Source organism: Gymnodraco acuticeps, unplaced genomic scaffold (assembly GCF_902827175.1).
Source record: "Gymnodraco acuticeps unplaced genomic scaffold, fGymAcu1.1, whole genome shotgun sequence".
Lineage (NCBI taxonomy): Eukaryota > Metazoa > Chordata > Actinopteri > Perciformes > Bathydraconidae > Gymnodraco > Gymnodraco acuticeps.
Window position 1 is genome coordinate 792,227 of NW_022990172.1, and position 14,358 is coordinate 806,584.

The 14,358-nt window shown below is 38.4% G+C and overlaps 1 protein-coding gene across 1 annotated transcript in view; it reads left to right on the forward strand.

Annotated features, from left to right (window-relative positions):
* Positions 1-7,437: 7,437 nt before the first annotated feature.
* The window catches only part of arhgef39 (Rho guanine nucleotide exchange factor (GEF) 39), a 45,420-nt gene continuing 38,499 nt past the window's right edge, over positions 7,438-14,358 (forward strand). Inside the window, 4 exon segments of the mRNA XM_034217655.1 lie at positions 7,438-7,461; positions 7,463-7,588; positions 9,424-9,518; positions 14,213-14,333. Of these exon segments, the coding sequence (XP_034073546.1) occupies positions 7,438-7,461; positions 7,463-7,588; positions 9,424-9,518; positions 14,213-14,333 (366 nt within the window).

Sequence of the window (14,358 nt, forward strand, 5' to 3'; positions counted from 1 at the left end):
GAAAACCGCTGGGTTTTGCAAACACATGGCTGTTTTGATGGCCCTCCACTTCTCGAGTGTCACTCAATTTTGTACAGCTGTTTGTTTCCATGTGATTTTCTTTTTCCCCCTCTCCCAAGGCCAAATGGTCATTTTCCTTTAATGAGCTCACCATTGTACAAAACACAAAGCAGCACTGGGGTGTGGAGTGCAAAGTTCTAGAGGCTGATTGAGAGTGTTAACCAATGGTAGACAATAGGCAATTACTGCTAATTGCTTATGAACAACGTCAAAAGAACATTTACTTTATATTGTTTCTCTTTACATATGTGTTCAAAAAGAATGCTTTATCTATTCTTTAACACCAGATTCACGAATGGGTTAATTACATCTCTAAATGGTTTGTGGGAGATAAGACTTTACTTACGGTTTTAGGCCCAAAATACATTTCTGACCTCCTGCTAAATTATGAACCATCCAGATCTCTCAGGTCTTCAGGGACTGGTCAGCTTTCTGTCCCCAGAGTCAGAACTAAACATGGTAAAGCAGCGTTCAGTTATTATGCTCCAAATATCTGGAACAAACTCCCAGAAACCTGCAGGTCCGCTGCATCTCTTACTACTTTTAAATCCAGGCTGAAGACTTTTCTTTTTGTCGCTGCTTTTAATTGAACTATTAATATCTTAGACTGCACTGTAACTTTTATCCATGTATTTTTTCTTTTAATGTTTATTTTATTAGCTTTTCTTTTTAATGTTAAATGCCATTTTCTTAATGTCTTTCATTTTTTGTAAAGCACTTTGAATTGCCTTGTGTTGAAAAGTGCTATATAAATAAACTTGCCTTGCCTTACAGCTATTCAGATATACTTTCTGAGTCTTCTCATGACAACTGACACTTAAAGAGTTCTTGAACAATTGCAGAAAATCCCCCGACACTACAGTTTGTATTACTTAAGACCAACTGATACAATTATGTACTTGTCAGAAGCCCAGAAGAATTGCTCAAGTATCAACACTTGATGCAATGATTACCATTTGACAAAAACATTGTTAATTACAACTCTGCAGTTAAGTGAAGAGCTGGCACTAAAGCATTACAACATAAATGAAGCCTTTGCCCCCCTTCAGCAGAGGTAGATAATGGGATTCCACATCGATAAACACTTAAGAGATTTTTTCACATCAAGTGCCAGCATACTGCGAAAAAAATGTTATTTGACAGTAATATTTTCCCTGTATTCACTTAAGCGATTTCTGTCCAACAGTGCTCCTATTTATTTTGACGTAAGTTTTATTTGTTGTTGGGTTTTATTTTTCTTTGAGAGCCGACTCATTTGAAATCTCTTGGTCTTGCAACCTTGTTTCATATAACATCTTCCAGCAAAGGTAGCCTTGCCTCCTGTGCGTTGAATAATTCATGAGTTGCAATTCAATAAAATTGGATTGGGGAAAGGGGGACTCAAAAGTTGAATTACAAAACATCACATTCTTTCATCTCATGAAGTTTTTTCTACAAAGTGCAGAGGTCAATTATGAGTCCTCTGGCAATAGCTCGTATGAATAATACACCGAAGGGCTCCAGAACCTTGGGAGAGATCCTCCACTTGTGTAGATTATTGACGCTTTTACTTTTTTTTCTTTCTATCCTCAGGTTAAAAAAAAATGGACCCTTTGTCTGTGGTCTCCTGTAACATTCATGCCTTCATAGCCTGAAGGCAAAAGAGACCTAATTTGCACCGGTCTGTTTTGGGGCCAATTATTATAATACCAAATGTACTGGAAACACAATAAAATTGAAAACAATAAAGAGTGAGCCTACCAATATCATGCATTTTAATAATCCTCATTAAAAATGCATTTTATCTGTTCAGCAATTTGCAGAGTTTTGCCTTACTCTCTTTACATTCGGCCACATTACCTGCAGAACATTGACGTCCTGTTCCTGTTGTGCAGAGAGCTGCAGGGAGGACTTCACTTCTGCTTTACAGAAAAGGCACATGTGGAAAAAAATCACCTGAGCAAGAGCAACACCTGAAAGGGAAGTGCTTTTTAACATAACAACAAATAAAGACTACAATCATAAGTCATGACATTTGACTCTACTCACATCTGAATGAAGGTGAAAGGCGGATCAAATTGCATTTTTACATGGGAAATCCTGGGTCCCAGAAAGTCCTGAAATAAATTATGGAGGTTTAAGCATCACAATTAATTGTCAAAACTAAAAAGTGTTCATTATGCACGGTTAAAAATGATATATGTTGCATGACCAGTATTGATGCATTCATGTAAAAGCATTACTTGTTTCAGCACATCTCAAAACATTCTCTTGCTCTATTTTATCTGTTTCATTTGTTTTATGTCCTGTTGCACTGTTGGAGGAGCCTGTGACTTAAGTTACACATGACAATAAAGCGTTGAATCTTAAATCGTATGAATGTGAGGATGATTTAAATTATTTACTTATTGCTTCATTTGTTTGTTAATTATAATTTGTATAGTAACCAGAATTGTATTAGTGGAAATGGTCAAATGGTTCATTCTGAATAGTGCTGGAGTAGTAAGGTTGCTGAAAATAGAAAAAAATACAATCGTACTTAAGTACAGTAGCGGGCTATTTGTGGATATTTGGATCATGTATTTGTGTCGTGCTTTACACTTTGTACTTCTAGTCTTATAATAAGTTAAAGAGAAGAAACACATTTATAAAAAACTTTGAAAAGTAGACGTTATATAAGGCGTGTGGTGCAGTGGGTTGTGCGTTGGTGTTCGGATTAGGGGGTCACAGGTTCAAACCCCACTGCAGTCAGCATGTCGTTGTGTCCCTGGGCAAGACACTTCACCCCAAATTCCTCCTGTGGGGATTGTCCACAGTACTGAGTATGTAAGTCACTTTGGATAAAAGCGTCTAACAAGTGACATGTAATGTTATAACAAAGGTAAACCCCTGATTGTTCCTTAGCCAGACACAAAGAGACAGATGGTTTTGTAATTACCAGTCGAACTAAAACTAGATGTGAATTTAATTAAGTTACCAGCTACTTTAAAATGTACTGATCAACTGGTTTAACAATATTGTTGTACTTGTAATACGTAGGTGGAAACAACGTACAACTCCTGACACACCAGGATATCCACTGACTTACAGCAGGACTTGGCCTCTACCGGCACTAGATGTCAGTGTTCTCGCTGCTCTGTGGAACTGCAGGCAATATGAATATACAGCTCGAGGAAAATGCATCCTATTTCTCTCCCTTGAAAGTCCTCCTCGTGGATTTCATTCTATAGCCTCCTGCGTCATGACCTGATTAGTGAGGGCATCACTTTTATCTCATAATGAGCAGCAAACTGCTGAGCTGCGCTTTCTTCACGAGCCACTCTCATATCAGCCAATTCACCATCTACAGTAGCACCACTTGTTGCCAGTTCACATGTATCTTTAAATAGAAAGATAACTGTACACACTTACAAAGGGAAATCCAATGAAAGTTTGAGAATAATTTGTCCTGAGAAGGGTGAAGAAAAACAGATAAACCCAAACAGTTCCACTCCTATACAAAAAGCAATTATATTACTTAATACTTTTAAGCTAGCCTATGTTTAGTTATGACTGAAAATGTTATTTTCCGGTATAATATACCATTTGTATTTATTCTTAAAGCATTTATTTATGTTTTTATTAGGGCCGGGACTCGATTAAAAAAATTAATCTAATTAATTAGAGGCTTTGTAATGAATTAATCGCATTTTTAATCACATATAAATATTTGACCTGAGAACAGTGAGAAGCAATTTTTTTCACATGGATTTTAGTATACCAGGCATTAGGCGCATTCACCCTGCGGTACTTTTCCCACAAAGGTTCATGTTCAAGCTGCTGGGACTCCCAGCAGCTTCTACTGAAGCCTTCCGAGTAAATCGCCAGAACGCCGACACCTCCTCATCTCCACCGCTCCCATGTTTTATTTTGTGTTGCCATAAGTTAGTCTCTCTGCGTTTCTGCGCTGGGCTAATGCTAATAATGCTAATGCGAGGATAATAAAATGGCGGCTTCACAAAACTTTTTGGGAGTTTTACGGGGCGTGGTTTGCAATCCGCCCAGCCAATCAGACATATAGCTCTTTTCTCACAAGAGAGCCGTACGAAAGTCCCTGCTCTCTATCAGCTCTCTGCTCTCTAGCAGGGACTTTCGTGGGGGTAAAAAGGTTCTCATGAACTAATTTTAGTACCGGCTCTTTTTGGTGTGAACGCGATAAAAGAGGCTAACGTCCACGCTAGCTTCCACGCTAGCTGCTATATGTTTTGCATTGAGGTGATACTTGAGGCTTGATGTGCTGCGGTGATATGCGAATTCCTTTTTGCATAATTTGCACACAACCGTGCTCTTATCGACGCTTCCATCCGTCCGTTTTTTAAAACAACATTTCCCACTGTTGTTCACTGTGGTTTGTTGTTGTCTGAAGTCATGAACGTTAGTTGGTGCTCCAGTATAATCGGTACGCCTGAAACTCATCCAGTGAGAAACGTTCCGCGGTGCAAAAATAAGTGCGATTAAAATGCGTTAATTTTTTTAACGCGTTAATTTTTGTGTAATTAATTAATCTTAATTAACGCGTTAAAGTCCCGGCCCTAGTTTTTATGTTTAAAAGACCTAAAGATACGTTTTTTTAATTATACCTTACATAGACTACTTCTACACAAAAACTTCAATATTTTTTTGTCCAAAAATCTTTAAATTCTTGTTAAAAATAGATTATCCGTTACTCATATGTCAAAATGTTATAATTCATAGTTGAGCTTGGTAATGGAATAGAAAAACATTTCGTTTTTTTGTAGGGTTATTTTGGTTATTTATTGAAAAAAATCTTCATTTGGAAAACTCTAAATCAAGTTTTAGACACATTTAATTAACTACAGCACTATGGCACCACTATAAAATAAAATAAGAAGTAAATAAAAACTAAATGTGAATTTATTTGACAAATATTTATATCTGAAATACCATTTTGTTTTTTCTTTCTTTACTTTTTCTTGTTACTTTGTCTGTATACGTGTTCTCCTGATGTGAAGTTCATATTTGTCTTGAATAAAAAAAGGAAAGGAAGTTCAGAGTGGAGCTGCTGGGAGGTATTTCCTGTCATTGTCCCGACGTGGAGCAGCCAATCAGAGCTCACGTCAACATCGCAACCCGGAAGAGGGAAGCTCGAACCAAAAAGAGCGCCTTGGTTGAAAGTGGAGACGTTACCTCAAGGTAAGGCCGTACTTTTTAACATACGGTATATAATATAAACCATGTAAAGACATTTAATGTTATCTACAGCAGCTTATTCCTAACACGAAGCAGCCTCAGTGTAACAAATAACGTTATTGTTTTGTTTTACGTGATACATTGGTTGCTCATAATGCTTCTTCCCAGATTCAAGCGATAACATACTTTCGTCAAAAAGTGATATCGACGTTGCAAAAAAGGAAACATGTGTTGTATCTTTTTACTTTGCATGTGTCAAGCCGTATATTCCTCTATAAATATACAATAACTGGCAACACGTGGTAGTAGAATAACTTTCTAATGTTTGTTTAAGTAGCCTATTTTATTTATGGGGTGATTTTCCGGAAGTAATGTTATTTTAAAAAAGACAACACAACGCATATAATCATTAAAACATGTTGATCTTCTCACCTGAATGTCAGAGTGAAGTCTATTGGTTAGATTTAATTAAACTTTGAAGGGAAAAACAATTACATTGATCCACAGTTATCCAAAAAATCCCTAATCTAAGCAAGGTTAATTACAAAAACACAACAACAAAAGTTAAAATAGAAAGTGTATAAGATGTCTTACCAGTGCGAAATAAAATAACAATCAAAGGAGGATTCATTGAAATCAACCAGAACATGATACTTTATTTATCCTGGGGGGGAATTGGGACAGTTGCTGGATTTTAAAGTGAAAAAAAGAAACAGTTGATCCATTTTAATACCGTCATAAAATATGAGATCAAATAAAATAAAATAGGAATACAAATATTCATATTGTAAACATAAGAAGTTGTAGCTAAAAGCTGCAATGAATTTTGTTAATATTAACAAAGAAGCTACAGTAAAATGTCCAATAAGATAACATACAATAGATACAAAATATGTATATATAAACATAAGAAGTTAAAGTAAAAATGTGCAATAAAAAGACAATAAAATGAAATAAAGATATCCAAGGCAATGCCAGTTTATTTATATAGCACTTTTCAACACAAGGCAATTCAAAGTGCTTTACAAAAATGAAAGACATTAAGAGCATTAAACACATTAGAAACATTAAAAAGCAAAGAAAATAAAACATGAATAATAAACACATAAGAAAATAAGTAAAAATGTGCACATTGTATATCAATATATAACACATATCACAACAGTGCTGCATTACTATTAACAAGCTCTTAATGCTGAAATGCACATTTATAAGGATGTGTCTGCTGAGTGTCCTTGTGTCAGTCTATGGGGTCACAGTGAGGACATGCTTTCTACACTGAGGCGTTTGCAGCTCTGGATTCTGGCTACAGCTTCATAGTTAACTGCAGAGACGTGTTGTTGGATGGCTCTGTAGTTTCGCTCGTCCTCCAGTCACAGCGAGGCTCACCATGTGAGTGTCTCCCCGTGGGAGAGGTGCACCCTGGGTAGCATTGATCAGGCCCTCTTGTTTACAGTGTATCCTCCTCGGGGACAGAACAGGGGTTAATTGCTGTTAAAGCTCTGCTCTCTGCCCACTCCTCGCTCTGCTAATACAGAGGAGATGACACTAATGAGGGGAGGGGGGGTAGAAGCTTCTACACTGCTGTAAGTCGGCTGGGGGGGGGGGTTACCACAGCTGGTTAAAATGAACAGACTCATTTATGTCTGTTTTATCAAGTCATCCATTTTCTCTGTGTTAATGATTCGAGAATTCAAACATTTCCCAATTTGGGATCAATAAGGTATCTCTCTATCTATTCTCACTTCTACTGTTATGCCACAATTATAATGTATCTCAGACAACATTTGTTTACGTGAGTTATTTTTGTTTGGCTTAGTCAAACAGCATCAAATAGGAGAAGAGAAAGACACTTTAAATGTCCAAATGATCATATCTAGAAGTGACCTGCTGGTTAGGGTGTGGATTTTAGTAAATAATAAAAGGTTTTCATTTTGAACTGTTACTCTCCCCTGTTCTTGTATCAATATGAAGGGACGTGATGTTGGTATTAAAAGTGCTCTACTTTGAGTTTGTTTAGTCCAAATAGTATTGGCCAATCATGTTAGAGCGCGCTTTGTTTGACTGCAGGTATCAGCGGGCAAAGGAAGGAGAACGCATTGGCCGAAATGCAGTCTCTAAACCGATTGGCTATCATCTGTAAAGGGACTACTTGTGAGAAAATCAATGTGTCTCTGTCTTTACAGTGTCCTCCTCGTCACTACCAGCATGAGTTTCTCCCCTGATCCAGTCGGCCCCCCCCGGAGGAACAGATATCCAGGAGCAGAGGGACCGCTGGGAGCGCAAACGCAGCCGAACAGCCAAAGAGTTGGTGCAGACGGAACAACGCTACTGCCAGCAGCTAGAGCTGGTCACCACCGTACGTACTGATCACTCAGAGCCACCTGATCTAAAGTATCAGTGACATCTCCTTTTGCAATGATGGGTTTATTTAAGTTTGATTTATAAATGATTAGGTTCAATTCCTTCCTGAGTTTGCCTGACCTCTTCTCTCCTTGGATCCTCTCTTCTTTTTCCTCTTCCACATGCTATTTCCATTACCTTCTATGTTATAAGATAAACAAATCACATTTATGATGGCTACAAAAAGGTACCTAGTTGAGTTTAGGAAGTCTGAGATCAAATCTCTGTGAAGTAACATCTGCATCAACACTCTTTTGGACATGGTGTCATGGAGGCAGACAAAGCATCATAAAACGAATCTCCTCACTGCAGTCTTACTATTAATCTATGACTGCTTCTTTTCTAAAATGTAGAAAGATATTGGCATGCTACGACTGCTGTTACATCTGACCAAGGTTTACCTCTTCTAAAAGGCCAGTTTAGCCAAATGACCTATTATCTCACTTTTATCCAACTATGTTCTGCCCCTTATCGCGGGCAGGAATGTGTTGGCAGCAGACTAAGCAGGGTTTGAGGGTAGGGAGGTTTTTCCATGCAAGATGAAATATATAAATACATTACCATTATTTACTTTTATCCAAAGAAACTACCAATAATGACGTAAAAGGACTATTTAATAAATAGTTTTTACATTTGAATATGTCATTTTTACTGCCCTGAGCACTCTCGCCATGGCAGGATACCACTAAACGAAAATGTGTATTTCCATAATTAGGGTATACCAACCCAAATATTTTGTCCACACTGAAAATATCAGGGTTCTTACGGTCATTAAAAGCCTGGAAAAGTCATGGAAATTCAAAATGCTAATTCCAGGCCCTGGAAAAGTTATGGAAAACAATATTTTTCCCAAAGTTTTGGAAAAGTCATGGGAATGTAACTAAAGTTGCATCAAATATAATTTATATTTTATCTAATCGCCGAAATAGTAATACTATAATGATAATAAATACTGTATTGAATAGTAATGAAACGTAAAATGGCATTTATCTGACGAGGTATTTTGCTGGTGAGATTGTATTTGCTTTAGCGTGTAGAAGCTAGTAAGCCTACTATTTGATTTGTTTTAGATAGGCACAACATGTTTCAGAACTTATTTTCATGTTCCATGTTAAAATAAACCATTTTCAGTGGTACCGCTGAGAAAAAGTAATTTTTTTGGTCATGGAAAATGAGGTAAAGGTCATGGAAAAGTCATTGGTGAAAAAGTGTATGAACCCTGAAATATACAGTAAAGTATATACAGCGAATAAAGACAAAAACGAAATTCTTAACATTCCCAGAGGCCACCGCAACATTAAACACGTGAAGTGCACTTTCTGAACAACACATTAACAGAGTAAAGGTAGCATTGGGGGAAGTGGTCCTCCCTGTGGAGAGAACAGACTCACCACTGCGACCTCATTTCTACACAATTACTCACCCTCCACCCGTTCACTCCAATTAGGAGTCATTTTAGGCCTAATGCACATGCAATTTGCTAATCCCATTTTCACTTCAAATGACTTGAGACCGGCACAGCTGTCACTGTGTTGTGAGCCTTAATGTACAACAACATCCCTCTGTACTGTGCTTCATATGAGCCATGCAGATGAGTCCCGTGTAATGGTAACATATAATGGATTTAGCTTTAAGGCAAACCAACCTCTAAGTTAGTATGTGTTTTGTTCATCTGTTTGCTTAGTTTGGAGAGTGAGATGTCTGCACCTCATTAAAAAAGAAAATCAAAGGCTTATCCACTCAGATAAATAACATAATTGTATCTCTGCTCTCTTGTTTTTTTTTTCACAGTTCTTTGTGGAGATCTTGAAGGCCAAAGGAACCCTGAGGCAGGACATTAGAGAAAGCATCTTCAGTTCAATTAAAGCCATTCATTCTGTAAACCAGTAAGTATCCTCTGAATAATTTACACAATATCTGTGGGATATTGGCACGAGGATTAGCCATTCTTTCTTAAGAAACGCCATCTAGATAAGCTCTTAGTTTACCAAAGCATATTCCTTATCTTCGCCATTAGTGGAGTCAATGATATTGTGTTGCAGCGCTGAGATGTTCTCTTTCCCCGGTGGATGCATATCAGGTATAATCACTCCAGGTGGTATCACAAGTGAAGAGCTTTATTGTTCTTCTAGACAGTTCATGGCTTCTCGTTGCCTACCTGATTTGCTTATGAACGTCTCAGAGAGCAGAGACAGAGCTGAGAGAAGCCCATCTCTTCACATTGAAGTTATTTTTGGAGAAATAATACTGGAAAACACAAAGAGACTGCTGGAAGCTGGAACTGCTGTCTTTCAATACTGAAGGTTGACTGAAAGGAAAACTTAAATGTAACAATTTCAGTAAAGTACCATCTATCAAACACATTTGCCTCTTGTCTACACTCCAATCACATAAAGGCACCACCTTAAAATTCATACAGACTTCAAAGCGGTTCATTTGTGAATGATGTCACCCAAGGCTTACTTAGATGATTCCCAACAAGAAAACGGTCCTTTTTATATCAAAATATGTATAAAGTCTAATGTTTGAATTGTTCAAATGACCTCACATAATTTACATTGATCTTTCTCTCAAGGTGCAGTAAAAAAGAGATCTCCAAGAACACTTGAAAGACTTGGATATGTAAATAAAAGGTTTATGTTTGAAGTTAGTGAATGTGTTTGTACTAGGGCATGTTATATATAAATCAATGAAGTAGAACAATTTGGGGTTTTTGAAAGCTGATAGCAAAACTGAATTATTTTCTTTCAATGTGTTAAAACATTTTTTTTATATTTGTTGGATTTTAGTCTTGATTCTGAGGCATTTTACGAATGGATACACACAATTTATTGGAGAAACTCCCTCCAGGTGGCACTTTGGGATGTAGCCTTTGCAGACCATTTACATGCACAAAAACACAACACATTACAGGAAGTTGAATACCCCTAAAAGCATAAAAGGGCCCCTTTAATAATCACCCCTATTGGCTGCTGCTGGTACCAGGCTTCACAATTACGGTCAGTCGGCCTCTAAATTCGAGGAACCCACCGTATTGGCTTTCTATTGTCTGAGAACAGCTTAACTGACAAACATGCAATTCCCTATCAGAAATACACAGTTTAACAAACAGTGGAGCGAGTGGTTGGGATACCTTTGATTGGGAGTTCCATTTCCAGACTAAATAATGAGCGGTGCCGTTCCCTCAGGCTCCCATCCTCTGCAGACTGACAGGCTTTCTTGTTGAGAGTGCTACGATGAAGATTGAAGCATACATTACACAGTCTGATGTATTGGATAAATGGTTCTGCAGTTCCCATACATCTTCATTATGAGCCCCTTATTGAATCAATGGTTGAAACATAATGGCAAGCACCCATTTAAAAAGCGGTCCATGGAGAGACAGTGTGTTAGTGCTAGACTGATTTACCACTGCTCAGTGATTGATTATGGATTTTCCCATATTCTTCCACTTTCTTCACTGTGACATTTAGTATACATTGAATATATGTAGGGTAGAGCCAGGAATAATAAGCGTGGTGATAATTAGCTATCAAAGATGGATGGATGTGGGGGACTTCCTCAATCCTCTGTCAAAACATGACACGTCAAGTAAGTCAATCTTAATGCAATAAACCGTATCTAAGTAGCATGTTGCTATCGTGTCAGCCAGGAAGCGCACTGTCTCTTTAAAACGAAGGGCTGGGAATCAAACCGTGCAACTAGGCAACACAATTCATTGACATGTTATCACAAAATGGGTTAGTGCAGTATTCTAATCACAGTAGGCGTAATATTTGTGTTCATATTATTTTTGAAATAATAACCTTGCGGTGCTGCAGAGACATCCCGATGTTTACTGCAGACTTCCACAGAAATCTATATTTGGTATAGATCCTCCTGAAGAGAATCACACCTTATCATATCAATGATAATGAGAATAATGATGCCAAACCGATCTATCCCTCCAATATTTTGGATCATATTGCAATATGAGTCAAAAATAATCGTATTTCTTCCAAATGTTGCAGCCCTGCTACCAACATATATTCTTGTGTGTACCCAAATGTGCCAAAACAGTATTGTCTGGTTGGAAACAATTTTATATTGTTTTAACAGTTTCTTATTTGAATATTTTATTTGTTCCGAATCATTCTTGTTTAACCGCTCGTGTTTCAAATGCCGTTTAACTTCGACTTTTTTTTATGGCTTGTGTGACAACAAAATGAGTTTGGTTTAAACCCATAAACCCAGTAATCAAAGCCCTGTTAGATGTAAAATATTTATATTTTACGTTGAATGGTACAGGAAAGACAAATAAAACATACAGCTACGATTACCTACTCTCTTACAACTTAATTCTGTTGTAAAACAAATCAAAACCCTAAGAAAGGTTATCAGAATCAGTGCACCAACAGAAAGCTTAACAAGCAGGTCACATTATGATAGAGCTCACTTTAAACTCCAGCTGAATGCGAAATATATTGCGGATGTGAAGTGAATCGACGTCTCCATGAGAGAAATATATTCGCAAGATGATTTCAGCAGCTGGACACTGATTCCTCAGATGAGCTGTTGATCCTCAGCAGCAAGAAACCACTCGAATGGCAGAGTGAGAGCGTCAGCCCTGCACAGCCTAATGGTTCTCTGATAGTAACACAAGTGTGTCAGTGTGCGCACAGTGGAGGTGTATTCATCTGATGTTCCTCTCTTTATTTACTTAACTCCATTTGGTGTGCGGTGGAAATCGTAGTATTGAATTCTGCCTTCATTAAGCTTTGTTGAGTTTCATAAGAAAAAGGAGCTGTGAATATATTGATATGCCACGCCATTCATTCTGCTTCTGACTGTTTATGGAGAGCAATCCAATTATCCCCAGCTGCTAACAGGAGTCAGCTACTTGAAATAGCTGTCAGTGGATCCAGTAAGGAGGAACAACAATCGGCAATAGATGTGAAGGGAAGGAGGGGGGGTCACAATGAAAATAGGGTCGTGTTGAGACGACATAAGAGTGACATGAGTCAATATGTCTCAAGAATCTCATTTTACATTTAAAGCGAAGCAAGAAAACGTTTTTATACTGCTTTGTTTCTTCTCAGTGACACATGGCAACCGTTATTTCATTAAGTAGCCGTTTATGTGACACAGTGTCCTAACAATTAGTATTCCTCTGTTGAAGACGTCCCCCAAACCAAGGCGCCTTGTCCTGAATTGTTTGGTCGAGGTTGCATCCGCCCCAGATGTCGCCACCGCTCGGAATTAATGTGGATTAAAGCGACACGCACAGAATGCTAATGCTATCTCCGTCCTGCTGCTGATGGCCAGACAATTTAATTGCTGCGGGAAAAAAGCATAAAAAATGTAATCCATAATTTCATATTCATCATAATAGCCTCTGGCAGTGAGAAGGAGAAAAAAAACGGAAATACAGTTTTTCCCGCCCTTTGCCCTCGTTAGAACTCTCTCGGCTGCTCCTGCATCTCCTGATTATGAACAGAGGCTACCTTGGCGCACAACTTCATTAAAATCTATTTAAATCAACTTCAACGGCAAAGTGCTCCTTCTTTCTGTATGTACGAATGGAAGTCTCTGGGAACATCATTAGAGGGTAGGATTGTGTGTACGTGTGTGTGTGTGTGTGTGTGTGGTACTTCCTCTAAGTTTGGATAACAAGCTCCTTCACAAGTGTCAACACCCCCAACCAATTGCGTCCGTGTTACTGTAATGTGCCTGACAGGCTGAACGACTGCCATGCCTCCGCCTTGATCCAGTTGTTTTGTTCCTGAGTTCAGCGTGGCGTGTTCTCACTACAAAGTGGCCCTGAAGGTAGACCCACCGCCTTGGTCCCGAGTAAATACGACACCCACAGGGAGAGGCCTTCAAATGAAAACCGCGGAGCCTCGCCCGCTAAACCTCCCATTAACGGGGAAGCAATCCTCTGAGCTTTGCTCAACCTCCGCACTCTTTCTAAACAAGTGTGTCTTCGCCGAAAACGACGCCTCAGATATGATCTCTCCTTATTTGAGCTCCCTTTTTCCCACTGATGCGTAGCAGCAGTGCATTGTCAGGCAGTAATGTGCACTAACTCAAAGTCCAATGCGGTTTGACTGCAGGCTAAGTGCTCACTGGGGGGCACTTTGAAAATGAACGCGGCAAAGATCTGTGATGCACAAAAATATGCCGCACATATTGAGATACTTACCTCTGCCATGTCCTGGGTTAAAATAGGCGTGTTTTCTGATTCAGTAATGAGGGCTGCCTGTTTGCATGCCATGGTCAGCATGTTGTACAAATGTATGATGTTTTTTTATTTAATCCTACTGGACTTTGAGGAGTAAAGAAATCTAATGTTTCTGACCAATGCTGGCAACACTTTTGGTAAAATAAACTATAGGACTTGTGGTTCCTTTAGGAAGTAGATGCTATGTTTCTAGATGCTTTAATAGCTGATGTAAACCTTTTATCTCCAGAAGCACTTAAGAAAATTACCGATTTATAATATAATCTCAGCTATTTATTTCCATTATTTTGCAGTCATTCAGCCCTAGTATGATTATTTTATATTTGATTATGTGTAAACTGTTATTCGTTATTTTTTCAGATCTCTGCTGGTCCATTTGGAGAACAGCTACTTTGGCCGAGGTTTCGAGCAATTCTGTCCCCACCTTTCCCACTACAACACGTATGCGGACAACATCTACAAAGCCAGAAAAGCGCTCACGGTAGGAACACAGTAATTCCACATGT